This window comes from Scyliorhinus torazame, chromosome 5, assembly GCF_047496885.1.
Source record: "Scyliorhinus torazame isolate Kashiwa2021f chromosome 5, sScyTor2.1, whole genome shotgun sequence".
NCBI lineage: Eukaryota > Metazoa > Chordata > Chondrichthyes > Carcharhiniformes > Scyliorhinidae > Scyliorhinus > Scyliorhinus torazame.
The window spans coordinates 273,020,065-273,047,006 of NC_092711.1; the positions used below are offsets into that span (position 1 = coordinate 273,020,065).

The 26,942-nt window shown below is 48.5% G+C and overlaps 1 protein-coding gene across 2 annotated transcripts in view; it reads right to left on the reverse strand.

The window, feature by feature from the left end:
- Positions 1 to 6,814: 6,814 nt before the first annotated feature.
- fdx1b (ferredoxin 1b) overlaps positions 6,815 to 26,942 on the reverse strand; it is a 73,970-nt gene continuing 53,842 nt past the window's right edge. The window contains exon 4 of one of the 2 annotated variants that reach the window (XM_072505580.1): positions 6,815 to 7,125. In XM_072505580.1, coding sequence (XP_072361681.1) covers positions 7,014 to 7,125 — 112 coding nt within the window. In that variant the 3' untranslated portion in view covers positions 6,815 to 7,013. Of the gene's footprint in view, positions 7,126 to 16,275; positions 16,343 to 26,942 lie in introns of those variants that run through there. The other variant, XM_072505581.1, reaches the window with a different exon arrangement.

Genomic DNA, 26,942 nt, shown 5'->3' on the forward strand with positions numbered 1-26,942 from the left:
GTCTTCAGTTCTCCTCAATGTGCTTTGCCCCCCTAGCTCTACCACTACATGATAATAATCTTTATTATTGTCACAAGTAGTCTTACATTAACATTGCAATGAAGTTACTGTGAAAATCCCCTAGTCGCCACATTCCGGCACCTGTTTGGGTACACAGAGGGAGAATTCAGAATGTCCAAATCATCGAACACCACGTCTTTCGGGACTTGTGGGAGGAAACCTCAGCATCTGGAGGAAACCCACGCAGACACGGGGGAACATGCAGACTCCGCACAGACAGTGACCCAAGTGACTGGGAATCGAACCTGGGACCGTGGCACTGTGAAGCAACTGTGCTGACCACTATGCTACATCTAGGTGTCCCCAGGATGCACATCTGAGGTGGAGGCAGCCAGTTGCTTACCTTTTCCCATGGCCTCCAATGCCCCTGGCGGGCATCCTCTGGGGACTCTGGGGCAAGACTGCCCCGGCTCATTTGTCGGTAGCACATGCACAGCTGTACTGCCCTATCCCGTGTACTGCCTGCAAGACACAGCCTCATCACAGGTCAGAAATCAGGGGAGCTGATGGCCACCACCCCCACTCCATGAGACGGGTCCGGGTTGGAACTCAGAGCCCCGTCCTCCCGGTCGGTGCCCATAGGGCCCTGGGATCGCTTTGGGATGGAGGGACAGCTGCTTCGAGCTCCGGCTGCCCCTGCATCATCTCTGATTGCAGACCTCTGACTGCTTTATCACCTGCCTCCACCTGATGTACATCAGCAGCAGTGTGGTGCTCACCAAATTGTGCCCTAGAAGCCTGACCACTAACATTTCCCACCGAGGTGTGTGTATCTGCACTGATGGAGGTGGAGATGACCGCTTTGCCACCACTATTACAATGGCATACTCCGAGTTATCCTCCGAGGTGGTCTCTTGGGAGGCTGGAGAGATTGCCACCCAGAATGGACCAGTGCCGTCGGCTGGAGGGCCCACGGGAGAATGGACATGTGGTCAGTGAGAGGGCTGGGTCAGTCAGTCAATAAGGCAATCAGTACTCACGTTTGACAGGTCCTTCGGGTGGGGCCCGTGGTTCCTCACCTCTACGGCGTCCGCCAGCTCTGTCCTTGGCCACCCCAGTCACCCACAGGGCACGCTCCTCGAAGGTGGTGAGGATTCTTAGGTCTAGCACACCACCTCCAGTCTGGGCCCTCTCCCGGCGCTTGCGGGAAAGCAGTTTCTGAGGAGACACGGAGAGGGCATCATTAGCCACATGCGTAGTTCACAGTTGTAGGAGGTGGTGGTGTGAAGGAGGGGTTGGCAGGGTTGAAGGGGAGGGGGATGGAGGGAGGGTTGGATGTCGCATGGAGAGTTGGGGGGTGGATTCATCCGTGGGGGCGAACAGGTCTCCGGTGGGGAACATTGGTGTCTACTCACTAGTTCTGCCCGGTTTAGGTCATTGAACTTTTTTTGGCACTGGAGGCCAGTCCTCCTGGTCACACTCCCGGCATCTAGAGCTGACGTCACCTTGTCTCACTGGCTGCCCTATGGCGAACCCTCGGGGGAACAGGACATCCTTCCTAGACTCCACGCCGTCCAGGAGCCTCCCTAGGTCAGCGTGCCCAAATCTTGGGGCTGGTCTCCTGGGTGCCATTATTGCGAGATGGCTGGGGTTGCTGAGCAAGTGCAACTTAAGTGCTGCTCGACCTTGTTAGCTGGGGGGGCCAGACAATAGGCTGGCGAGCCTTCATTTGTGGCAAGAAGCCCGTGGGCCACTTAACGTTGAATTGCATTGCCGGCCTCGCTGGGTCGAGCACCGGGAAGCTCACGGCAGTTCCCGCTCGCTACAACACTTGGAAACCTTTCTGGAGAATCGCGCCCTATATCGAAAAGAACAGTAGTCTTAAAACCAACCTATGAGGGATATCATTGTTCACCTTCCTCCAGTTTATAAAAAACAGGCCACCATTATACTTTGTTTTTGATCGCTCAGCCTATTTTGGGTCTGTGTTGCCATCTCCTCTTTAATCCTTTAGGCTTCAATTTTGCTAACAAGTGATTTTGGATGAGTCTAGTTAGGGGCTGGTTTAGCACAGGGCTAAAGAGCTGGCTTTTAGGACCAAAGCAGGCCAGCAGCACGGTTCAATTCCTGTACCAGCCTCCCCAAACAGGTGCCGGAATGTGGCGACTAGGGGCTTTTCACTGTAACGTCATTTGAAGCCTACTTGTGACAATAAGCGATTTTTCATTTCTAAGGTGTTTGTCTCCACTGACTAATTGTTCTTCATGTGACAAAGTTCTTCCCCATTTTAGTCCTCATTCAGTTTTTCATCAATTTTAACTTATATGCACTTGACTCCCATGTTTTGTGCACATCAGTAGCTGAAGGATCCTGTCAAAGAACGAGATAGCGAGGCCGGCAATGCAATTCAACGTTAAGTGGTCCACTTATCGAGGCCCCACGGGCTTCAAATGAACAAAATAGTAAAACAAAGTAATTTAAACTATTCAAGCGGCTGCAAAACAAAGTTCAATGCCAGCACCAAAAGGAGGGGCAGCCAGTGTCGAAAGCTGATGGCACAGCATCTAAATCTGCAGTGACTGTGCAAAGAGCTGGCAAACAGGCAAGGGCCAGGAAATCCTCTCATGAGAGACAGAGAGAGAGAGGCTGCATTGAATAGATAAATTTCCTTGAGGCGGAGGTCACACAATAGCTGAACAAAACTGTTTTATTATAAAATTTAAAGTGTGTTCCTAAACCATGTCCTAGCCACAAACACGTCCATCGTGTGCCACCACCACCACCCTGTATAGCCCCCGACAAGCACCCCCTTCCCAGCTCACCATCTCAGTGGCTTTGTAAGTGACAACTCCACATTTCACATACAGTTCTCTTGGCTGGTTAATACCAATGCTGCTCCCTGCTGGTCAGCTGGAGTCATGGAACAAAATAGTCTCTGGAATCTAGAAATGTATAGCACTCGCCTAAATGCTGATAACTGCAGGTTTTTGGAGGTGAATAGAAGGCAGTGTTACATTATGCATTTTTCTCAAGCCCTGATGTACACAGCACTGGAAATTATAAAGTATCTGCTTGAAACCTGAACAAAACACAGCAAACATCCAATTCTTCATTTGCTCCCCTGAACTAGATCTGCCGCTGGAAAACCAAACAAGTCCTCTGATCCACTGGGCACACTCATCCTAATCCAGTTCATCAGTTTGATGAAAAGCAATGCCACGATGTACTAATGATGGTGCAATACCCACGTTCTGTGACATTTCCTTTTGGGATGCGCTGGATCTCAGGGGACGGGGATCTGGGGAGGTGGGAGCATTGAGCGGTGGGGCAGAAATTAACTAAGAAGATTTTCCAATCTTTGCAGGAGAGGTTGATCTGTAAAGTGGTGACATGGAGCTGAGATTGCTGGATTCCTGCTGTGACACTGGAATTGCAACATCACAGGAACTTCCATCTGTCACTTGACAAGGCCATTGACTCAGTCCTAAATCCCAGTTAGGTGATCACTTTAATATTCGAGTGGATGGCCCACACCTGTAGAGATGCAACAGAGGCATCTGCCTAAAAGAGAGGCCATCACATTGGAGTGCAGCCTGAAGCCTTATCAAATTTAACATTGAAATGTAACGATACTTGATTTTCCCACAGGGCTTCCATTCTGGGACTGATTTCCTATACACGTTAACTTAGGGCATTTGGAAAGGTCAGAAGTCAAAGTAAGTTCAGGGAGCCACTATAACTCAAATGGATGTGGTGGGTGGAATTCCCAGTGTTGTCTTGGATTTGAAAGACAGGGAAAATGGGGCAGAAACTCAGATAGTCTGCTCTGTCCAAAATTTCAACACCCCTTCCCATCCATGAACAAGACAGAAAACATTTTTTGTCATCTTCCAACCCAGAAAGTTTGGTACTCGGCTGGACTTCTCTGTATTTAATCGGCCAAGAGGAAAATAGAGACATTTTTCCGTCTGCTATATTGGTTAAACCCAGTTACAGCCATGCAGAAATGGTCAGTGTGCCAAAACATTATCATGTTATTAGAAAGCAAATTACGCCAAAACAGATGAATGACAAATAGCTAAGCCATGAAATTAGGATGCCAATCACGGAAAATATATTATAGTGATAAGAATTGGCCATCCAATCTCCGTAGATTTAAAAATACCTAAAACCTGATTGTTTGCCTTGAAGGAGACTTTGGCTACAAAGTGGACACCATAGTGACACAGGCACAAATCATTGTCTGGATCTTTCCCACCCCACATGTACTTCCCACCTCCACTTAGCTGGAAAACCCTCTGTCCTGTGTGTCGCTATGAGGATTCTTCAATCTGATTAAAGAGAGACACGGTGCTGGGACCTGGAAAATGCTGTGAGCCAGCCAAAGATCCATTAACTTCGGCAGTACCAGTAAATCCCACCGGTGGACGGGACCTGATGATCCTGACGATTGTTATTTATGTTCCTCCCGTACACCACAAATGTACTATAGAGTATGCTGCTCAATCAAATGTGCAATTGGAGTGAAACCTCTGTTCTCAAGCCTGTCCTTTGGTTGCTGATTGTAAAATCCGAACCACTATGTTTTAGCACTGTTAGTTCAGGGATGAAATTTAGTCAGTCTACCAGAAGAGCTCCCCTGCTCATTCTAACAGTACCATGAGGTCTTCCCAGCTGGGCAGACAATGCTTGAGTTTAACATTTACATTTTTGTGCCAGATTATGTGTTAGATCTCTGGGGTGACAGTTCATTTCATGATCTCTGAGATCAGAGTTTTACCAATAAAGTATGGACAAATTATGTAAATGATTTATGCCTGTGTTATAATAGAATTCTCATGTTAAATTTATACCTGTACCCAGATAAATTTAGAACGAAGATTATTGCAGTTGCATGTTCTTGTTGATAATGCTAGTACCATACGGCCCACAATGTGCGAGGGTCAATTTCCAGTCAATGCTAAGTTAGCTGACTTCTCCTGGATAACAATCGATTGCCACTATTACTTTCTGCATCCCTAAACTAGCAAGGGAGAAAAATCAGTGAGCCTTCTTGCCTATTAACCCATACCTCCTGGTTGCTACACAAAGCTTCTGATAAAGTGTCCACATTTTGTCTTACAATCTTCTTGATGATCTCTGAGAACACAGCATACTAACTCATCAAAGTGAGAAAGTGTCAAGCCTGAGTAAATCTATCTAGTATAAATGGGGAAGGAGAGTGAGAAACTCAGAATGAGATCAGTGACTGTCACTGAAGGCACAGGACTAGCTTTCGACCCACCAGCTTCAAATCACAGATGAATTGTGAAACCTAACTCCCAACTTGCAGTCATTGTCTCCTGTTGAATGAATCGGGCCTCTAATGTACCAACAACATTGGAAAATGGCAACATTTTCTCAGGGCACATTATGGTGAAATGGTTTAGATACTGACTTCTCAATTTTAGGTTCTTCACTCAAAGTCGTTTCAGTCGGTTGATATGAATGATTCCTTTGAAGCTTGCTGTGAAATGAGATTGGGCAATTTCAGCCCACGCAACAGGATTGCCCCGAATTTATTATTTGTGTGCCAATCTCTTTTCCGAGATCATAGACTAGTGGGGAATGGAAATAAGAGTGGGGTGTGGGAGAGGTTGGAGCTGGAGCTGTTCCTCACCATGTAACCCATGCCATTGCATAAGGGTTCAAGCATATTCAATGAAAGGCAATACTTGATTCCTGATAATTTTGCCAACTCATTTGTATATTAGCTATTCTAATTTTTTTAAATGCCTTTCACAATCGCATGTTTACATATTTGGCATCAGATTAAGTGAATAGCAGTCAGCATTATTGTCTATCAAATTGATAGAGCCCCAGTTTGAATCTTTTGCACAGACCTCCTGCAAAGCAAACACCGTTCTTAGTGAAAATAGTAACATTGTTGTGTTACAACACCAGGTTAAAGTCCAACAGGTTTGTTTCGATGTCACTAGCTTTCGGAGCGCTGCTCCTTCCTCAGGTGAATGAAGAGGTCTGTTCCAGAAACACATATATAGACAAATTCAAAGATGCCAAACAATGCTAGGAATGCGAGCATTAGCAGGTGATTAAATCTTTACAGATCCAGAGATGGGGTAACCCCAGGTTAAAGAGGTGTGAATTGTCTCAAGCCAGGACAGTTGGTAGGATTTCGCAGGCCAGATGGTGGGGGATGAATGTAATGTGACATGAATCCCAGGTCCCGGTTGAGTTCCGCACACATGAGTGCGGCCTCAACCGGGACCTGGGATTCATGTCACATTACATTCATCCCCCACCATCTGGCCTGCGAAATCCTACCAACTGTCCTGGCTTGAGACAATTCACACCTCTTTAACCTGGGGTTACCCCATCTCTGGATCTGTAAAGATTTAATCACCTGCTAATGCTCGCATTCCTAGCATTGTTTGGCATCTTTGAACTTGTCTATATGTGTGTTTCTGGAACAGACCTCTTCATTCACCTGAGGAAGGAGCAGCGCTCCGAAAGCTAGTGACATCGAAACAAACCTGTTGGACTTTAACCTGGTGTTGTAAGACTTCGTACTGTGCTCACCCCAGTCTAACGCCGGCATCTCCACATCATTGTTGTGTTAGACATTATTCCTCCGAATTTATGGCAGAAGCTTTGCTCTTTATCGAACCTGAGCTGTGTGACTTGACCTGGGGGTGGCACTGGGTGAAGAAAGGGATAGCATTTCACTCCCCAAATCACTTCCTAAGCACAAATTTTAAAAATAATATATAATAATCTCAAACACCAACAGGCACTTTTCGTACCAGAAATGCACTTTGTTATAAAGTCTTTATCTAATCAGTTTAATGTTTATCCATTACAAGTCCCATCCATCAGTGACATCTTCATTGGCAATGCCTTGTTGGACTTTACTGAAACCTAGTTAAAGTTTCTTAATACGGTGTAGTTTTGTCTCTTCAATTACATGTTTGAGAGTTGTTGTCGGGTAGGTTGGCATTGTAAAATGTGCCACATCACTGTTCCTTTGCATCGACTGATTTTCTGACATTGGTCACGTCTTTTGGTACCTTCACAGTTATTCCATCCAAAGACTTCTTTAAACAAATCTGACAGCCCAGACGGGACCTAGAATGAGAAATATTAATGCTGTGAGTGCATTTTTTAAACATGTTTTTTCCAATGGAGGTTAATGGGGCTCAATAAAGTTTTATCACAAGCAAAGGTCCCAAAACGTGATAATCCCACCTTCCCCTGTCCAGTTTTGGATTTGTTAAATTAGGCAGAATAGAATTGGCCTTTTGGGACAGTTGTCCTCTTGGTTGTGAATATTTATCTGAAGCAAAATTGCAAAGATTGATCTCAAAGCAGAAATAATTTTGAGGCAACGATCTCAGTTCTAAGTTGCTGAATGCTCATCTCATTTAAGATAAAAGTTGACTTGACTAAATGAATTACAAAATAACCATTTTGGTTGGGTTTGATCTGCAACTTTCTGACTATCTACATATTTATCAACTTTCTTAGATCCTCGTCCAATCTTTCTTAGTCAGACCAACATTTCTGAATTGGTTAAAAAATGCACATTGCTGACAACAATAAAAATCTGACAAACTCAAGTGTGAGGGACAGTGTTTTGTATATTGATGTTTCCATGTATTTCTGTTCACTGCCATCGATTGGCAGCTGCACTTCGATACTGTGCAGCAGGTGAAGGCACATGTTGGCCTGGCTGTAATGTCCCAACAGTGGAACAGCCTGTTGACCTTCACAGTCAGGTTTCATGTGAATCATTGACAATTGAGCAAAATACTGGCAGACATCGATGCCATGGAACCAATGGCCTTCAGTAGGTAAGGAAATGTGGGGAACTGATTTGGGTTCTCATCAAACAAAACAAAATGAGCATTATGAGGTGTCAGTTTACGTTTAAACATCTCCTCACAATAACTGCATATTGCGACAGTAATGTTGCAGCACCAGGTTCAGTTCAATAAAGGCTGTGGTCTTTGTAATGCACACGGGTGAAATGGATCTAGTCACGGACTAAATACTGGCATGTTGCTGCTTGACTGAAAGGGCATTTTCTAAATTAGTGACAGGACGGCATTCTCCAGGCCCGTCCGCTGCTGGCATTGCCTCGTCAAAAATCAATGCACCTTTGACAGGGCCGCCAGGATCGGAACGTTCCGGCCACAGTTTGCTTCCATATGGAAAGTCTTGCGTGGGATTCTCAGTCGGTCGACGACAAAATCGGGAAATGCGATTGGGTGGAGAATCGGTTCCGATACCGAACTCGCAGTGGGTGCCAATTTCACGCCAAATCGCAATTCTCTGTCGCCTTGACAGCCGCGCCAATGCGTTCTGGAACACACGTACAGTAAACACCGTTTGCATATCATTATCGTCCCGCCCCGGTATTCACCGGGGCCTCCACGATTCTCCGTTTCCGATGGGCCTAGTTCCCGACGGCACGGTTCACTTGTGCTTCTAAAATTCCGTCAGCGTGGCTGATGAGGGAGAGAAAGAGGAGGTAGGACACAGGGAGGCATGACCGTGGGCTGCCGGGCCGGACACTGGCCAGGCTGGCTGGGGTCGGTGGGGGGTGGCTGCCAGAGCAGGGGTGATGAGGGAATGGGCCGCGTGATTGTCGCAGCCTGCACTCCATTGACCACCCACCTTGGCCCCTGGTTCTGCAGAGTGACACCGGCCATATGGATGCCCCCACACTCTGCCAGACCCTCCACTGCCCAGGTGGCCACCATCTGCCTGCAGGGCATCAGGCGGCCCACCCAGGTCAATGCCCACTGCAGTCCCTAAGGTGGCGCGATAGGGGCTGCGTAGCATAGCCCTGGCAAGTGCAGCGCCAGCTGATGGTACCCCTGGCAGTAAGGACAGGCGCCGGACTCCAATGGGGCCAGGGATGCGGGGATGGGGGTGGTGGGGGGAGCATGCAGGGAAACAGCCCGTTGTGCCAACCCAGGCCACCAATTAGCCGTTCTAACATGTCGACCTTTCACCCCCTGCAAACAATGGATATTGGAATTCAACCAGCAATAGTGGCTAGTTACCACATTCCTGGGGCATGCCCTGCGCCGTACGAGCTGGCTGCTCGAGGAGAAATTACTTTGCTGAAATCCACATAACTACATCAACTGCACTGCCCTCATCTACACACCTGGTCAATCCTCAAAAAAATCAATCAAATTTGTTAAGCATGGACCTCCCTCTGCCAAAGCCATGGTCACTGTCCCTCCTCAAACCTCGCCTCTGCAAGTGGAGATCGGTTCTGTCCTTCAGGATTTTCTCCAATAATTTCCCTACCACCGATGTGAGACTCAATGGTCTGCAACTCCCTGGTTTATCTCTACCACCCTTCTTGAAAAGTGGAACCACATTAGCTGTCCTCCAGTCCTCTGGTACCCCCTGTGGCCAGAGAGGAATTAAAAATTTGAGTCAGCGCCCCTGAAATCTCTTCCCTTACCTCCCAAGCAGCCTGGACCTGGGGATTTGTCCACTTTTAAACCTGCCAATACCTCCAATACCCCATCACTTGTCAAACTGCTCAAGAACCTCACATTCCCTCGGTCTGGATTCTGCAGCCACATCCTCCTCCTCCAAAGTGAAGACACATGTGAAGTACTCGTTTAATACCCTACCAATGTCATCCAGCTTGATACACAGATTACCCCCTTGGATCCTAATGCCTAATGCAGTGTTTTTCAAACTATTTTTCCAGTGACCCATTTTTACACAATGGCCGCCTCTCACGATCCACGCCACATTCACAATAGATTATCCATAGTTCCTTCTTCAAACATCACATTCATTGTTCTGTATTATCACTTCGGTATTCTTAAATGTAAAAAAATGTAAATACAAATATATTTTCTATTTTTTGTTGTTATTTGGAGATTTAAATAACTTGTGATAGAAATCTCTACACAGATCAGTGAGCGAGATTTTTGATCCCAGAGTCTTGAGGTGTTTGAAGGGGAAATGAGGAATTTCTTGGAAACAAGCCTGGATTTGGGGCTGTTGGGGAAGGAAGGAGAGTCACTATCGATCGCGAAGTCAGTCTCACTGAGAGAGCGACTGATCTCAGAATGTGAGTGGAAAACGGCTCCCCATTTAAAATATACATCAAACCCCTTATGCACAACACGACTTTAAACCTAGATGTTAAGAGAAACTGAAACTCACCAGACATCAAGATTAACTGTCGCAGAAATTGAACCAACACTGACAGCGTTAATGGTAACAGAAATTCAAAATGAACAGTGGCAGCTATTAAACATGCATCTGATTCAGAACGTTAACCCTGAATGTAGTCTCTTTGTGTGAGCTGTACCTGAATAGATGCATTCCCCCCCACCCCACCCCCCCCAACACCCGTCGCCCCAGAGCCGAGTTCAGAATGGGGCAAATATAAATCAGCGTTGTGATAATGGACCAATTGAAAGGGGGGGGGGGGAGATCCCCACAGGCTACACAAGAATAATCTGTGAAATTCTGTATATGGCAGTGCTCCAGCTACGGGTTACTGACTGGGGTGCTTGTGGAAACCTATTCCAATCAGCGGTCACTTGGTTTTGGGTGGGAGATGCAGGCCTGGAAAAAAAGAGTGCGAAGCACTGCTGGAAATTAACTCTGTGCAGGAGGAGTATCTGCAGGAAATAAATTGATAGATGATTGATTTTTTTTTTCTTTTAAACTCTTCGGTTGTAGGTGCAGGTGCTGACAAACCTGGCTGATCAGCCGCTGCAGAAAGGGGAGTGGCTGCTGGGGACTGTGTCGGTAGCGGTGACTATATGAGTGACCCAGGGAGGCAGAAAGTCCACGGCACCGGCCTCTACATCAGCCTCATGTAGTGCAGCCAGAATTGACCCAGGGAGAAAATGGGAAACAAGGTCATGTGATCCTCAGGGATCACCTTTGCAGACCTTTTGGCGACCCATTTCACATCATCCCGCGACCCAACCGTGGGTCGCGACCCAACCGTGGGTCGCGACCCCCACTTCGAAAAACACCGGCCTAATGGGTCCTACTCTTTCCCTGGCAATTCTTTTCCCCCGATATACTTATGGAGCATTTTCGGATTTTCCCTAATCTTACCGGCCAGTTCTTTTTCATGCCCCCTCTTTACTCTCCTAATTGTTTATTGAGTTCCCCCCTGCACTTTCTATACACCACGGGGGCCTCTTTGCTCCTTTGTATCTGTTAAAGCCTCTCTTTTCCATCCTATCCAGTCCTGAATATTCCTAGATATCCAGGATTCTCAGGACTTGTTGCTCCTACATTTCGTCCTGGAAGGACCCCACCACCAACCCACTGTTCTGATGTAGATTTACACAGAAGGAGCTGTTCCCCGTCTAGCTCTCAGTTAAAATGCACATTTCTAAAGCAAACTGTGAAGTCAGGTCCTTCTGTTTTAGGAGCTGTTTTCAGAGTACAACATTTTCTATGCCCCCTGATAACCGATCTCTAACTAATTTGCCAGTAAATGCGGGAGCATATAAATAAAAGCAAATGGGTCTTAATGACTCATTTGCATCTATTTAGTGGGCCCGGTGCCTTATGCTCCAGCCTCCCATGATCCTCCGGTCCCCTCGGCCGGGAATCACGTGGGCGCACATCACGTGGTGGATACTGATTTGTTATGTTCTGGTGTAGCATAAGCGGCTTCCTTGTGGTGCACTTGACAAAGGAAGGTTCAGACATGGAGATAACTTCAACACATTTATTAAACTATTTACACTTCTATTACTCGGGTTCGACACGACTGCTAATCCTACTATAGCTACTCAGACTGACTAACCAATTGCTGCAATCCACATGGTGGGAGCGATATTGAATCAACCCTGTGTCTCTACTCACTGACTGTCTTCACTGGAAAGAGGCAGATCATGTGTGTGGTGTCCTTTATATATGGGTTGGTGTAATGCTCCTCTGTGGTCGTGTCACCTCTGTGTGTATCGTGATTGTCCATTGGTCATGTCCTATCTAACTGATCTATTGGTTGAGTGTGTGTGTGTGTGTGATGTTTCTGGTGCTCCCTCTACATGCATTTACATTGATGCACATCACCACATCCCCCCTTTTTTATATGTTACATATTTTCTGTACACTTTGAGAAAATTGAACAAAGAACAGGTAGATAAGGTAAGGTATATACAAGTCATGGGAACAGTGATTAAACAATAAGTCCAAATCATTCGTGTGAGTCCAAAAACCATCAATCATCATGATCAAATGTCTCTCTTGGTTATGAACGCCATCAACGTCCCTGTGCCACAGGAACCAAGAAGTGGTCAAATCACTTTGCTGTCTGATTTGGAGCCCCTTTCTTTTTCGATGTTTGTGATGGTGCTGTCGGATGGCATCTTGTAGCTGATAAGTCGTTGACGTTGAAGAGGTACCATCAACAGTATCATTCGAGGTCATGGATGTGCCATATGTTGAAGTTGGATAAGACTGTACATACTGGTTCTGGCCACATGCTGTGCAGGAAGGGTGATCCTGCTGAGAACCGTTGAAGCTTGTCAACTTGGAAACAGAATTGCTGCTCGCATAAATACCTGGTGATGGGGTGAAACTAGAACCTTGCATCTGATAGGAATATGCCGTCTGGCCAGGCTGGGGTGCAGAAAATCCTGGGCTGTAACTAAGTCTGTAGTCCAGTCTGTAGTGCAGATTGCACTTGCGGTAGTCCTCCTTCGGTCTTGATTCCATTGGTGGGCAATCCGTAGTGCTGGCCTGTTTGAGAATATGCTGCATAGACTGCTGGCTGCTGCATGCCTGAATACTGGGTTTGTCCAGCATGAGCTTTCATTGGCTGCACTGCTGGTGTGGAAACAATGTGTGGCGATAGCTGTGGTGAATATTGGTGTATTCCTCTTGGACTGTAGCCGCTGCTTGTTATTACTGACCCAGTGTAATTGTTAAGTGATCCATCTCCTGTCATTGTGGCATCTGCTGTCACCCTGAGCATGCCATCACTGAGGTTGCGGCACTCCTTGTCTGGAGTAAAGTCCGGCTTACGTGAATCAGAGTCGGCATTTGTTTGCTCCCCATCTGGAGTCTGGTCTGTTTTAACTGAGTCAGTGTTGATTTGTTGATGTTCCCCGTCCGGAGTCTTAGCAGGTTCACTGGAGTCAGCTGAGATTCCTTGAAGCTGCATGTCTGGAGTCGGAACATGCAGGAATACATTGACTTGTGGAGAGATTCGAGCGAATGAGGGTGGAAGTATCATGATGTCACCAGAGTCACCAGTGGTCTCACAGTGATCGTCGAGTGCATCTGTACACACTAGCTGAGGTCTGTCACTTTTCACATCTTGCATGGGAAGTGGGATGCTGTCGTCACTCGTCTCACATACCGTGGGTAGATCCTCAGCAGCTGCTTGTTGTTCACTTGGGTTGGGTAAATTGTCAGAGTCTTCATCTGATGGCGCAAGCAATGTGGGTGGACTGTCATTGTCTTGCTGTTGTCCTTCATTTGGGCTTGGACTGTCATCATCGCTTTGTTCTTCACTGTAGCATGATAGACTGTCATGGTCGTCCTGCTGTGCACTGGAGCGTGGTAGACTGTCATAGTCTTCTTGCTGTTTACTTGAGCATGGCAGAATTGCATCGTCTACCGCTAGTTGGTCAGAGAAGGTTGCTAGACCCTCATGGTCTTGTTCCTGCGTGTCGGAGTCTTACATTGCTTCTATCATGGAGGCTGTCCACGAGCTCGCTGCGGAGGCTTGTGACACTGGAGTCACATCTTGTGTGTGCAAGGACTGCGCTCTGGTGTCTTGCATTTCTTCTATCGTGGAACCTGTCCACGAGCTCGCTGTGGAGGCTTGTGACACTGGAGTCACTTCTTGTTTGTGCAAGAACTGCGCTCTGGAGTCTTGTGTTTCTGCAATTGTGGAGTCTGTCCATGAGCTCGCTGTGGAGGCTTGTGACACTGGAGTCACTTCTTGGTCATGCAAGGACTGCGGTGTGGAGTCTTGCATGTCTTCTTTCGTAGAGTCGAGAACCCTGAGCGGTGCATGGACCACGCTCTGTGTGGCAGCAGGCCGCTCTCTGTGGGCTTGTGCCGCTCTCAGTCTCTTGGTGTCAGGCTGCAGCATAATCCTGCACTCACGAGTCAGGATGTCATATCTGCTGGGCTGAAGATCCTCAAATCTGAAGAACTCGTCGTCGGGGTCGTCAAAGTGCAACACGTCTAGTTGCGGTTCAGATTTGGTACTGGGGTAGCCTCCCAAGGTGAAATGTTCGTCTGAGTCGTTGTCTTCCAAGACCACATCATCACGTTTTGTGTCGGAGCTGGCATTGGGCTCTTGTGGTCCAGAGAAAATGTAAAGGTCGGTTTCAAAGTATTCAAGAATCATCGGGTTGGGCGTAGGTAACTGCTTGTTGCAGGGTTCTTCGGAGGTTAATTTCATTTCCTGGTGCAATTTTGAGGCATTAGGCTGTCATTCCAGGTGAAGGAAGGTTGTTTTACGGCTTTAAAAGATTTTTTCTTTGATTTGGGACGTTTCCCCTTTAAATGGGCGTGGTCCGGGGCCTCTGACGTCATGACGCATGTGACATCATACATAGGAAGCATTTATGCGCAAACCGCTGTTCCTGTACCGATGGCCGTTTTCGAGATTGCGCATGCACGGCGCCTTGCGCATGCGGAAACGGACTTTCGCGTTCTGTGCGCTTCTCGCGCAACTGCGCAAGTGCAGTCCCTTTAGAAAGATGGCCGCCGATCAAAATTGTTCTCCGCTCCGGGATCTCGGCCTCGAGATGAGTTCTGGCGCTTCTCTTCCCTTTTCTTGCTGGTTGGAGTGTGCTTTCCTCACATTGCCGAATTTGTCCAGGACTGCCTGGAAGTCGCACCTATTTTGCCCCTTGGAGAACTTTAATTTTTAAAAGATTTCTTCTGCTCTCGCACCGGCGATGGTGAAGAGAGGCTCTGTCTTTTCAGCATCGGCCATGTCTTCTAGTTCGGCTGCTACCAGGAAGATTTCAAACATTTGCCGGAATACCCGCCAGTTTTAGCGGAGATCGCCATGGCACTGGAGCTGCTGCGTAACCCGGATCTCGAGCATCTTGCCTGGGTATCATTGCTGGTTGTCACTGTACGCTGAGGTATGGCTATATGAATTGAAACAGTTCAGTCCTGGTACCATGATTTGTTATGTTCTTGGTGTAACATAAGCGGCTTCCTTGTGGTGCACTTGACAAAGGTTCAGTCGTGGAGATAACTTCAACACGTTTATTAAACTATTTACACTTCTATTACTCGGGTTTGACACTACTGCTAATCCTACTATAGCTACTCAGACTGACTAACCAGTTGCTGCAATCCACGTGGTGGGAGTGATATTGAATCAACCCTGTGTCTCTACTCACTGACTGTCTCCACTGGAAAGAGTCAGATCATGTGTGTGGTGTCCTTTATATATGGGTTGGTGTAATGCCCCCCTGTGGTCGTGTCACCTCTGTGTGTTTCGTGAATATCCTTTGGTCGTGTCCTATCTAACTGATCTATTGGTTGAGTGTGTGTGTGTGTGATGTTTCTGGTGCTCCCTCTAGTGTCTAGCTAGCCTACATGCATTTATATTGATGCACATCACCACAGATACCAATGTAGCCCTGGCATTGTGGGCCTCGCAATGGGTCAAGGGCATAGTTGCCCAGGGTCGCGCTGGTAGAGAACATCCGAGCCCATCCGAGGGCCACCCCCCAAACAATGCACTGCCTGCCCATGCCTCCAATACCAGGATGAGAGTGATGGTGTAGATGAGGGTGAGGGAGAATCCTGATACTGGGAGTGAGATGGCCTTATGGACACATACTGCCCCCACATTCTCACCCCTGACATTCTCCCACTAACTCCACAGTGACTCATCTCTACACCCCCCCACACTCTCCTACCTCCCCTATACTCTCTTACCTCCCCCGCACTCTCTAGCTTCCCTCCACACACTCTCTCACCCCTCACACTCTCTTACCTCCCCCACACTCTCTTACCTCCCTCTCACATTCTTACACTCCCCACTCACACTCCCTACCCCTCTCACACCCTCTTCTCCCCTCACACTCTCTCTGTCCCCCTCTCTCTCTCCATCACACTCTCTCTCTCCTCATCACTCTCTCATCTCCCTCACACTATCTTTCTCACACATTCTTCAGTTTCCCACTCGCTCACTCAGACGCCAGCAGGCCCCACTCCTGCTGTTTTATGCTTTGCTCCGGACACCTGGGCCCTTTTCCCTGGTACCTGTGCTCCTTGGCACCTCCACTCCCTGGGCACACGGCACCTCCACTTCTAGGCCTTGCTCCCAGCCTTTGGTTTCTTGGCCCTGCACAAAGAACAAGAACAAACAAAGAAATGTACAGCACAGGAACAGGCCCTTCGGCCCTCCAAGCCCGTGCCGACCATGCTGTCTGACTAAACTACAATCTTCTACACTTCCTGGGTCCATATCCCTCTATTACCATCCTATTCATGTATTTGTCAAGATGCCCCTTAAAGGTCACTATCGTCCCTGCTTCCACCACCTCTTCCGGTAGCGAGTTCCAAGCACCCACTACCCTCTGTGTAAAACACTTGCCTAGTACATCTACTCTAAACCTTGCCCCTCTCACCTTAAACCTATGCCCCCTAGTAATTGACCCCTCTACCCTGGGGAAAAGCCTCTGACTATCCACTCTGTCTATGCCCCTCATAATTTTGTAGACCTCTATCAGGTCGCCCCTCAACCTCCGTCGTTCCAGTGAGAACAAACAGAGTTTATTCAACCGCTCCTCATAGCTAATGCCCTCCATACCAGGCAACATTCTGGTAAATCTCTTCTGCACCCTCTCTGAAGCCTCCACATCCTTCTGGTAGTGTGGCGACCAGAATTGAACACTATACTCCAAGTGTGGCCTAACTAAGGTTCTATACAGCTGCAACATGACTTGCCAATTCTTATACTAAATGCCCCGACCGATGAAGGCAAGCATGCCGTATGCCTTCTTGACTACCTTCTCCACCTGTGTTGCCCCTTTCAGTGACTGTGGACCTGTACACCTAGATCTCTCTGACTTTCAATACTCTTGAGGGTTCTACCATTCACTGTATATTCCCTACCTGCATTAGACCTTCCAAAATGCATTACCTCACATTTGTCCGGATTAAACTCCATCTGCCATCACTCCGCCCAAGTCTCCAAACAATCTAAATCCTGCTGTATCCTCTGACAGCCCTCATCGCTATCCGCAATTCCACTAACCTTTGTGTCGTCTGCAAACTTACTAATGCACGTTGGCTCCCCGGCCCTTGGCCACCCAGGCCCCACTCCTTGGCTCCCCAGCCCTCGGCTCCTCAAACTCACCGCTGCTGGTTTCATTCCTCCTCCAGTCACAGATTGTTTCACCCCCTTGTTTGCTGCTGATCGGCTTACTTGTGAGTCTATCAGCAAGAAACATGGGGAAGAAATGGCCTGTGATTGGACGAGCAGCACCATGCAGATACTGTCATTCAAACCTACCTGTTTGACCAACAATTTGAAAACTGGCTCTGGAGGCCACATAGAGGGGCTTCCAGGGCTGCATTCGGCCCTCGGGTCGCACGTTGGACAAGCCTGCTTTAAAAGATGACAGCCTGTCACTGAGAGCTGCCAGCCAATTGGAGGGCCAGTGGCTTCGCAATCTCAGCCTTGCAACCAGATGAATGGAGTCAGGGGTTGACAGTCAGTCTGGTACTGGTGTGGAGAGGGGATTGGTGAAGGCGGTTGGTGGGGGGGAGTTGCTGCCACAAGGGTAGCCATTGCTGCGGAGGGGGCCTTCTGTGGGCCTTAGAGTACCCAATTTGGAGAATCCGTCTAAGCTCACAGGGGGCCAACCAGGGTTCAAGAGACAATCTTCCCACACTGCGGAGGGCCCACCCTTCATTGGTAAAATGGCAACAGTGGTGGGAAAAGGCTCTCAATTGGTCACTTCAGTGGTACAGTCAGCTTTCAGACGGGAGAGCCATCCTCCACCTTCCCTGCTGTGGGTAAAATGGCATGCTGGTGGGAAGGCAATGGACACATCATCCCTGCCTTCCCTCACCATTTGACAGGCTCTTCCCTCCTCTCAGACCATCCAGAAAGCTGTTAAATTCAGTGCCTTGTGTGCAACCACAAAACAATCATGCATGTTTGTGGAAGATTACCAGAGAACTGCCACAATGTGTTGTCCTGCGTCAGTCAACTCTTTGAGCTCTTACCCCCATTGAAGCAAAGTTAGTGGATGACACTTTAGCAATAAGGGCTGCCCAATGGAAGACATGGCTAACAACACCCATTATAAGCCCAGATGGCCAGGAAAGATATCATCAAAGCCGCTTGACAGTCAGGGCTGTGATAGAGCAAGTAATCTGGATGCTGAAGGTGTGCTTTAGGTGCCCAACAGACCTGGAGGGGTGTCCTCCAGCATGAACCAGCCAGGTGTCAAGAATGATAATGTTGTGACAATGGGCAACAATGTCTGGAACTCCAGACCGCACCATGTCATCACCGGAGGAAGAAGAGAAGGAAGAGGAGCAACCTGAGGAGCAGGGGAGGAGGGACTCGATATGGCGAGAGTCTCAGTTAAGGGCTGCCTGGGATGTTTGGGATGGGGTAATCCTGACATGCTTCAGTTGCACTAAAAGAGTGAACCAGTCTGACAGCACATTCGAAACCCACTGGATAGCACTCCTCCCACCCTCAACCTCCTGACAGAAAGCAGTCCTATAAACAACCGAGCACCATGTTAAAGACACGCATTGCCTGTCTTTAACTCTTAACTTACCATTCATCACGGTTGGAAGGAAAGGCAAAAATGGACAATATAGGAAATGGTGCAAAATATTATTTTCATCACAAGGGAAAATTAAGCAGCAATTTAAAAATCTAACATTACACCTCCATTGTGCACCTACAGTTCCCTAATTCCCCGGTGATGTGCATCAATTGTAACAAAGATGAGTTGTGGAACAAAACTGTGGCTTTAATAAGCTAAACGAGAACCTGCTGGCAACTGGTCCCGAACTGGGGGAGGGCCAGAGGTCGGCCACCTTTATACAGAGCCTGAGGGGAGGAGCCACAGGCGGAGCCAGCAGAGACAACAAACAATATATACAATACAGTAACAGTGGTTTGCCACAATATATATAAACAGTAATAGTGGTTTACCACACCCGGACAAGGAAAAGATCCTCCCAGAATCCACCCTCTTAAGTCCCTTAAGAATGTTATACGTGTCAATGAGACCACATTTCATTCTTCCAAATTCCAGAGAATACAGGCCAAGCCTATTTAATCTCTATGTTTAGAACAATTCCCTCCTCCCAGGTGTCTGTCTACTTAACCTTTGGTGTACACCCTCCAATCGCATCCTTCATTAGTGTCATGTGAGAGTGCCTTTAAGAAATGGATGTTTAAGCAAAGTACCTTTAAGAAATACAGTGATGTCAGAGTGTGGGTGGAGCTGGGTTTTATCTCAGCCATTTTGCAGTTTAGTTTTAGTTTGAGAAGAAAGCTGAAAAGTGCCTGGCTGGTTTGCTGAGAGCTGCTGAAAAGTGCCTGGCTGGTTTGCGGAGAGCTGCTGAAGAGGAGAAAGCCAGTTTGAGGAGAATGCTGGGAATGTTTGTGTGTTTTGCAAAGAGCTGCAAGAAGAAAAACGCAGAGCTGATCTGGTGGTGCCTGAAAATCCAAAGACTATAAGTATATTGAGTGTAACCTCATGTCTGTTGATAAAGGTGAAGTCTTTTGGAGGTTTGAAGGAGCTTTTTGAGGGATTATTTACTGTTGTATAATTTTCGGGGTTATCTTTGAAGTAAGGGGTGTTAAGTGATCCAATGTTTATTTAAAAGGTTAAGTTGAGTTCATGGAATAAACATTGTTTTGTGTTTAAAAACCCACGTGTCCATAATGGGCAGCACGGTAGCATTGTGGTTAGCACAATTGCTTCACAGCTCCAGGGTCCCAGGTTCGATTCCCGGCTTGGGTCACTGTCTGTGCGGAGTCTGCACATCCTCCCCGTGTGTGCGTGAGTTTCCTCCGGGTGCTCCAGTTTCCTCCCACAGTCCAAAGATGCGTGGGTTAGGTGGATTGGCCATGCTAAATTGTCCTTAGTGTCCAAAATTGCCCTTAATGTTGGGCGGGGTTACTGGGGATAGGGTGGAGGTGTGGGCTTGGGTATGGTGCTCCTACCAAGGGCCGGTGCAGACTCGATGCGCCGAATGGTCTCCTTCTGCACTGTAAATTCTATGATTCTATGAATTGTAATCCTACACCTGGAGAACAAACCGTGTGCTCGGAAAAGCAACAATAGCATTAAAGGGGGAGGTTGGTTTAACTCCATGATACATTTTGGGGTTCTGAAAACATCTCTCCCATAACATTAGGGAAGGAGACATAGAGCTTGCTGGAGCTGAATTTTAATTATCTGAGATTTATATGCATTGACAGCCAAATCCCTTTGAATACTAAATATTCCTCATTGCACACCTTTAAAAAATATTCTGCTTTTCTATTTTGCCTTCCAAATTGGATAACTACACGTTTATCATGTTCTATTCAATCCACCATGTTCTTTACTGCTCATTTAGCCTGTCTATATTCCTTTGTAGCCTTTTTTATCCTCTTCAGAGCTTACTCTCCACCTAGCTTTGGATCATCAGCAAAGTTCGATACATTGCACTAAGTTCCCGCATCCAAATTATTGATATGGATTGTAAATATCTGAGACCAAAATGTTGATCCTTGCTGTACGCTACGAGTTATAAGCTGTCAATCTGAAAACAATACATTTATTTGCACTCACTGGGCTTGATTTTACCATCGCTCTGGAGATAGGTTGGAGGTGTTGAATCCTATAAAACAATGCGCATTGTCTCCCCTTTGCCATGCCATTATGCCAGCACCTTACACCAGGTCTGTCTGTCTGGCTCAGGCACCCCCAGACCCACACATGTGGTTGTTAGGGCACTTCTGTTGCTCTGCCTTCCACCTCCAGTTGCAGTCCCAGCAGCGGCCACCACTCCCAGTGGTGCTGCCGAGGCTGCTGAACAGCCAATCAGACGATTGGCTGGCAGCTCCTGGGAGAGGTGGGTGATGGTCCTTAATTGGATTAATAGGGATAATTAACTGCCTGCTGCTGACCTGATGCAACCCCAGGTACCACTGACCTACAAAGTGAGGCTTGCCCCCTCACAGTTCACTTGGGCTCCTCGGTGGGACCCCCTCCACCAACATTAAATTCAGCACTTTATTTTTTGTCCGTTAACAACTCCTTGCTAATAAATGTTCCCAATCCCATGGACCCTAATTTTGTGGAATCTCATGTGTTGCACCTTATTGAATGAGTTTTGAAAATTGGGGTATATTGGCCTGGATCGTCCAAGCAGCTGCACTGATCATTGGAATTCCGCTTCACTCAAAACCTCCCGATCCTGTCGCGTATTTCTACTGGTACCTCCCAAGCCCGGCTTTCACAGAAATATGCAGCACAGCATTCCTTGGGGAAGTCCATTGGAGCGGAGTAGAGTCAGGGGAAGACAGAACAAACCCCCCTTTTTATGACACTTGTTGCTGTGTGCTAAATTTAAGGGTCCAGTTTGACTAGGTGAGTGGATCAATGGATAAGTGGATAGGGAAGGTGGGCAAGGGGGTAGGGGATAGATGGGTAGGTGGGTGAGGTGGCAGGTAGCTGAGGATGAGTAAGTTAGTAAAGTGGATAGGTGGGTAACTCAGTATTTGGTAAGGTGGTTAATGGGATGGTGTGATAGAGATTAAATGGATAATTGGGAAGGTGGATGAGGTGGTAATTGAGTGCACTCGGTAGGAGGGTGTGGTGGGTAAGTGGGTGAGGTGATAAATAGGTGGGTGAGTTGGGTAGGTGGTAGGTAGGTAGGTGAGCCGGTACATTGGTGAGGTAGGTACGTGGGTACGGTTGGTGAGGTCATTGGTGAGTTAGGTCAGTAAGTTGGTAAAGTGGATAAGTGGGTAAAGTGGGTAGGGTTGAGGTGGGTAAAGGGATGGTTATGTGAATTAGGTTGGCGAGTGAGGTAGTAGGTGGGTGAGGTGATAAGTATGTCGGGGGTTGTTATGTCTGGTCGGAGGGGTATATTCAATGGTAGTCAGGATTGTGGGGCTACTGGGGCATAGTAGGGTCAGAGGTAGTTAGCAGATCAAGTGGTCAAGTTGAGGTAATAGTCAAGTGCTCAGGGGGTTTAGTTGGGTCAAGGAGATAGTTGGGGGTAGTCAGTTGGTCAAGGTGGGTAGTTTGATCAGACGAGTAGTTAATTTGGATTGGAGGTGGGTAATCGTGTTTGGTTGGTAGGGTAGTCGGGTAGTTAGGGGGTAATTGGTGGAGGGAGGTAGTCAGTCAGGTTGAATACCCTTTCCGGGGGAGGTCGGGTTTCGAACTGTAGTCAGGGGCTCAGGTAATGACTGTGGCTGTCAGTTCTGTAGTTACACGGGTGTTGGATAAGGTTTTAACCTATCTTAACATTTCCTGGGTAACTACCCAGATTAAGTCCCACAGAACAGGGCGGCACGGTGACACAGTAGTTAGCATTGCTGCCTCACAGCTCCAGAGTCCCAGGTTCAATTTCAGTCTTTGGTGACTGTCTGTGTGGAGTTTGCACTTTCTCCCAGTATCTGCGTGGGTTTCCTCCGGGTGCTCCAGTTTCCTCCCACAGTCCAAAGATGTGCAGGTTAGGTGCATTGGCCATGCTAAATTGCCTCTTTGTGTCTAAAAGATTAGGTGGGTTTGTGGGTTACGGGGTTAGGGTGGAGACGTGAGATAAGTAGACTGCTCTTTCCAAGGGCGGAATCGATGGGCGAATGGCCTCCTTCTGCACTGTAAATTCTATGAACAGTCCCAAGTCTCCAATTCTACTCTGAGTCAGAGCGATTCATGAAGGTTCCCAGAGAGTTGAAATTTCCTGGGCAATTGCCGCATAGGCTCTCACATCAGAGCTTCCAAAGTGTCCTGACACACATCTCAGTCGTAGCTCTGGCCTCCAACGATCCAGAGACTGGAAGATTTGGTCTATTAGATAAACTGGCTTCCCCCTTTTCCACCTTGCTGGTTACAACCTCAAAAATCTCCAACAGATTTATCAAATAACATTTCCCTTTCATAGATCCATGCTGACTTTACCTAAATTATGATTCTCGAAGTGTCCTATTACCATGTCCCTAATAACAGATTCTAGCACTTGTCCTCATACTATAAGTAGAGAGAGAACTAGACTCTCAGTGAGAGTAATGGAAGATGTTGGGTGAATGGATGGACATTTGTGACGAGGTGTCACATTGCATTAAGGTGAGTGTCAGTGGTAGGTGGTCAGATTGCAATATGAGGAGGAATCTAGAACAAAGGGACTGAAGCACCTGAAAGTTAAGTTTGAGTGGGGAACAGTGTGTAGGAGTAGGATTGGGAAACCAAAGTGAGAGGGTTGGGGTTACTTAATATGCTATGCCACTCACCTTTCCTGGCCTAATTAGCTTACGAAGGGATTGAGCAAGAGCCCAATGAGACTGGTGAAGAATGGGAGAGGCCAAAAACGAGAACCACACTGGAAGCCAAATTATTTACGATGCAACCGGCCCGGCCCTCGAAATTGGGATCCTGCCACAGCATGGCGAAAATCCAGGTATCACCTCTTCAGCCCTATTTCCATACAATTAATGAGAGCCACCCCATATCCAACAGCCTCCCATGATTCATCGGCCTCCTCAGCAAGTGATCACTCTGGCGTTGATTAGTATTCCTTTTGACAAACGTGAACCTTGTGGATGGGCTGCTGTGGGGAGCCAAGGTGGTGAGTAGCCAACTTTGCTCACAAACAGTGAGCCCGGGAGCACTGGGCATGCTGCCCCTGTGCTCAGGGTGGGGGTGGGGGGATGGGGGGCAACCGGGGGGGTGCAGCCCCGGTTGGGGGTGGGTCTCCATGGGAGGCTGGAGGGTGGGTTCCGCTGGGGGGTGGCACTGATGGAGGCGGGGGTCGACAGTGCACAGGTCCTCCATGCCAAGCTCTGGACCTTTTGTTCCCATTCAGGGGACAACCCTCATCCCTGCCTGTTTGTCCAAGGATCACCCACAACTCCTACTGACCATGGAGGCCTCTGGTTCTCAGGCTGAAGGCTATTGCTAATGAGGAATTGCCAATCGTGGTTAAGTGAGCACTTCACACATCCCAAGCTGATCCCTGTGGGTGGATGGGCCATGTAGCATGTGGAGTTCATTGCCTAACATCCCAATCACACCTTGATGCATAGACACTGTGCTTGAACACTGCAGGAGGCAGCATCACAGATGCAGCAGCCAATCTTCAATCACTGGGCCCAAGCCCTGGGCACATGTCCGCGGCCGGGTGTGCGTGGGCAGAGTGTGTCGGGTGGGAGGCATGGCGGGGGGGGGGGAGGGGGAGGAGGGGGGGGAGGGGGGAGCATGAGGTTGGTGGTTGGCCCGCACCGCGGGACAAAGTACCAGAGGTGTCATTCTGGTTGGAGTGAGGGCAATTGTACAAGTGTAAACCACTGCCCACTGCCCATCTACCCCGATGGTGCCACCCCACATCCCTATCCTCCCCCCAAACACCACCTCCGCCTTCCCCCCAATGCACGTCTTACCCCCAACCTACACCCTCGACGTGCTTGGCCTTCCTTGCTCTCCTGCTACATCTAGTTGCTTCCCCAGGATGCACATCAGAGGCGGAGGCAGCCAGCTGCTTACCTCGTTCTGTGGCCCTCGATGCCCCTGGCGGGCGTCCTCTTGGGGTTCTGGGGACGGAGGGCCCCTGCGCACTAGACGGCGACACATACACAGCTGTTAAGCCCTGTCCCCGGTGCTGGCTGTGGCACGTGGCCTCTTCAGAGGGGTGGAACGTGGAGGGGCTGGTGGCCACCGTCGCCAGTCCATAGGATGGGTCCGGGTTGCCACCCTGCCCTCCCTTCTCCGCTCGGTGTGCACAAGGCCCTTGAGTTCACCTCGGGATGGAGGGGCAGCTGGATTGAGCCCTGGTTGCCCCTGTGATATCTGGCCCTGCCAGCGCTGGCAGCTCCCCATTGTCCATACCATGGCATCGACGCCCGCTGCGATGCTCCTCAATGACTGGGACATACTCTGCAGCACCTCGGCAATGCCCACCTGCGACTGGGACAAGCTCTGCAATGCCTCGGCCATTCCCACCTGAGTTGGTGTTATGGGCCAGGGTTTAGAGAACCCCAAAGTGTATCATGGAGTTCCCCTGACCCACAATAGATTGTGGTATGGGGAGCACACCGCCCACTCTACAGGTGTGGTACAGCAGAAATGGAAAAGTATATTTTTAAAGCAAAACAATGTTTATTCTACGATCACACGTTAACCTTATTAAAACATACAGTGAACATCTTAGCAACCATTACTTCAAATACAACCCCCAAAAAATACAACACTAAGTAATCCTTTAAGCTTTTCTTTTAACATCCTTAAGACTTAAAACACCTTTTACCAGAAGCACATTAGGTTTACATTCACTACTGAGAACATTTATAATTCTGAATTCACCAAGAGATAGTCTTTTGGAAGGAGCTACCATTTAGGCTGGTTGGGGAAAGTTTCCGGTACTTGGGGATACAGGTGGCACGAGACTGGGGCAGGTTACATAAGTTAAATTTGACTTGAGTGGTGGAACAAATGAAGAGGGAGTTTCGGAGATGGGATGCACTCCCGCTGTCACTGGCGGGGAGGGTGCAGACTGTAAAGATGACAATCCTCCCTAGATTTCTGTTCATCTTCCAGCGCCTCCCGATCTTTATCCCACGGTCCTTCTTCAATAGGACCAGCAAAATCATCATGAGCTTTGTCTGGGCGGGAAAATCCCCGCGGGTGAGGAAGGCGATGCTTGAAAGGAGCCGCAGCGAGGGGGGAATGGCATTGCCGAATCTGATCAACTACTACTGGGCGGCTAACATAGCCATGATAAGGAAGTAGATGGTGGGTACGGGGTCTATCTGGGAGCAGGTGGAGGCGGCTTCGTGCAGGGGCACCAGCTTGGCAGCCCTGGTCACGGCTCCCCTACCACTTGCGCCAGCCAGGTACTCCACCAGCCCGGTAGTGGGGGCGGCCCTGCAGATTTGGGGCCAGTGGAGAAAGCATGCAGGGGAGGTGGGTGCGTCAGTCTGGGCTCCAATTTGTGATAACCATCGATTCGCCCCCGGAAACATGGAAGGAGGGTTTCGAACATGGCGCTGGGCGGGGGTGAGGAGGGTGGGCGATATGTTCCTGGAGGGGAACTTTGCGAGTTTGAGGGAGTTGGAGGAGAAAGCTGGGCTGGAAAGGGGAAATGACTTTAGATACTTACAGGTGCGGGTCGTTGTACACAGACAGGTCCCATCCTTCCCACGCTTCCCGCCAATAGGGATCCAGGACAGAATAGTCTCTAGAGGAGAAGGAGGAGAGGGTAGAGTCTCGGATATTTACAAGGTGCTCATGAAGGGGGAAGAGTCCCAGACGGAGAAACTGAAACTCAAATGGGAGGAGGAGCTCGACGGGGAGATGGAGGACGGGGTATGGGCGGAAGCCCTGAGTTCAGTTTAAGGTCGTTCACCGGGCCCACATGACGGTGGCTCGAATGAGCAAATTCTTTGGGGTAGAGGACAAGTGCGTTAGATGCGCGGGAGGACCAGCGACCCATGTTCAATGTTTTGGGCATGCCCTAAGCTTAGGGGGTACTGGGAGGGATTTGCAGGGGTCATGTCCCAGGTGCTGAAAACAAGGGTGGTGATGAGTCCAGAGGTGGCAATTTCTGTGGTTTCGGAAGACCCGGGAGTCCGGGGGAGAAAGAGGCCGATGTTCTGGCCTTTGCTTCCCTGATAGCCTGGCGGCGAATGCTGCTGGCATGGAGGGACTCAAAACCCCCAAAGACCGAACTATGGCTTTCGGACATGTCAAGTT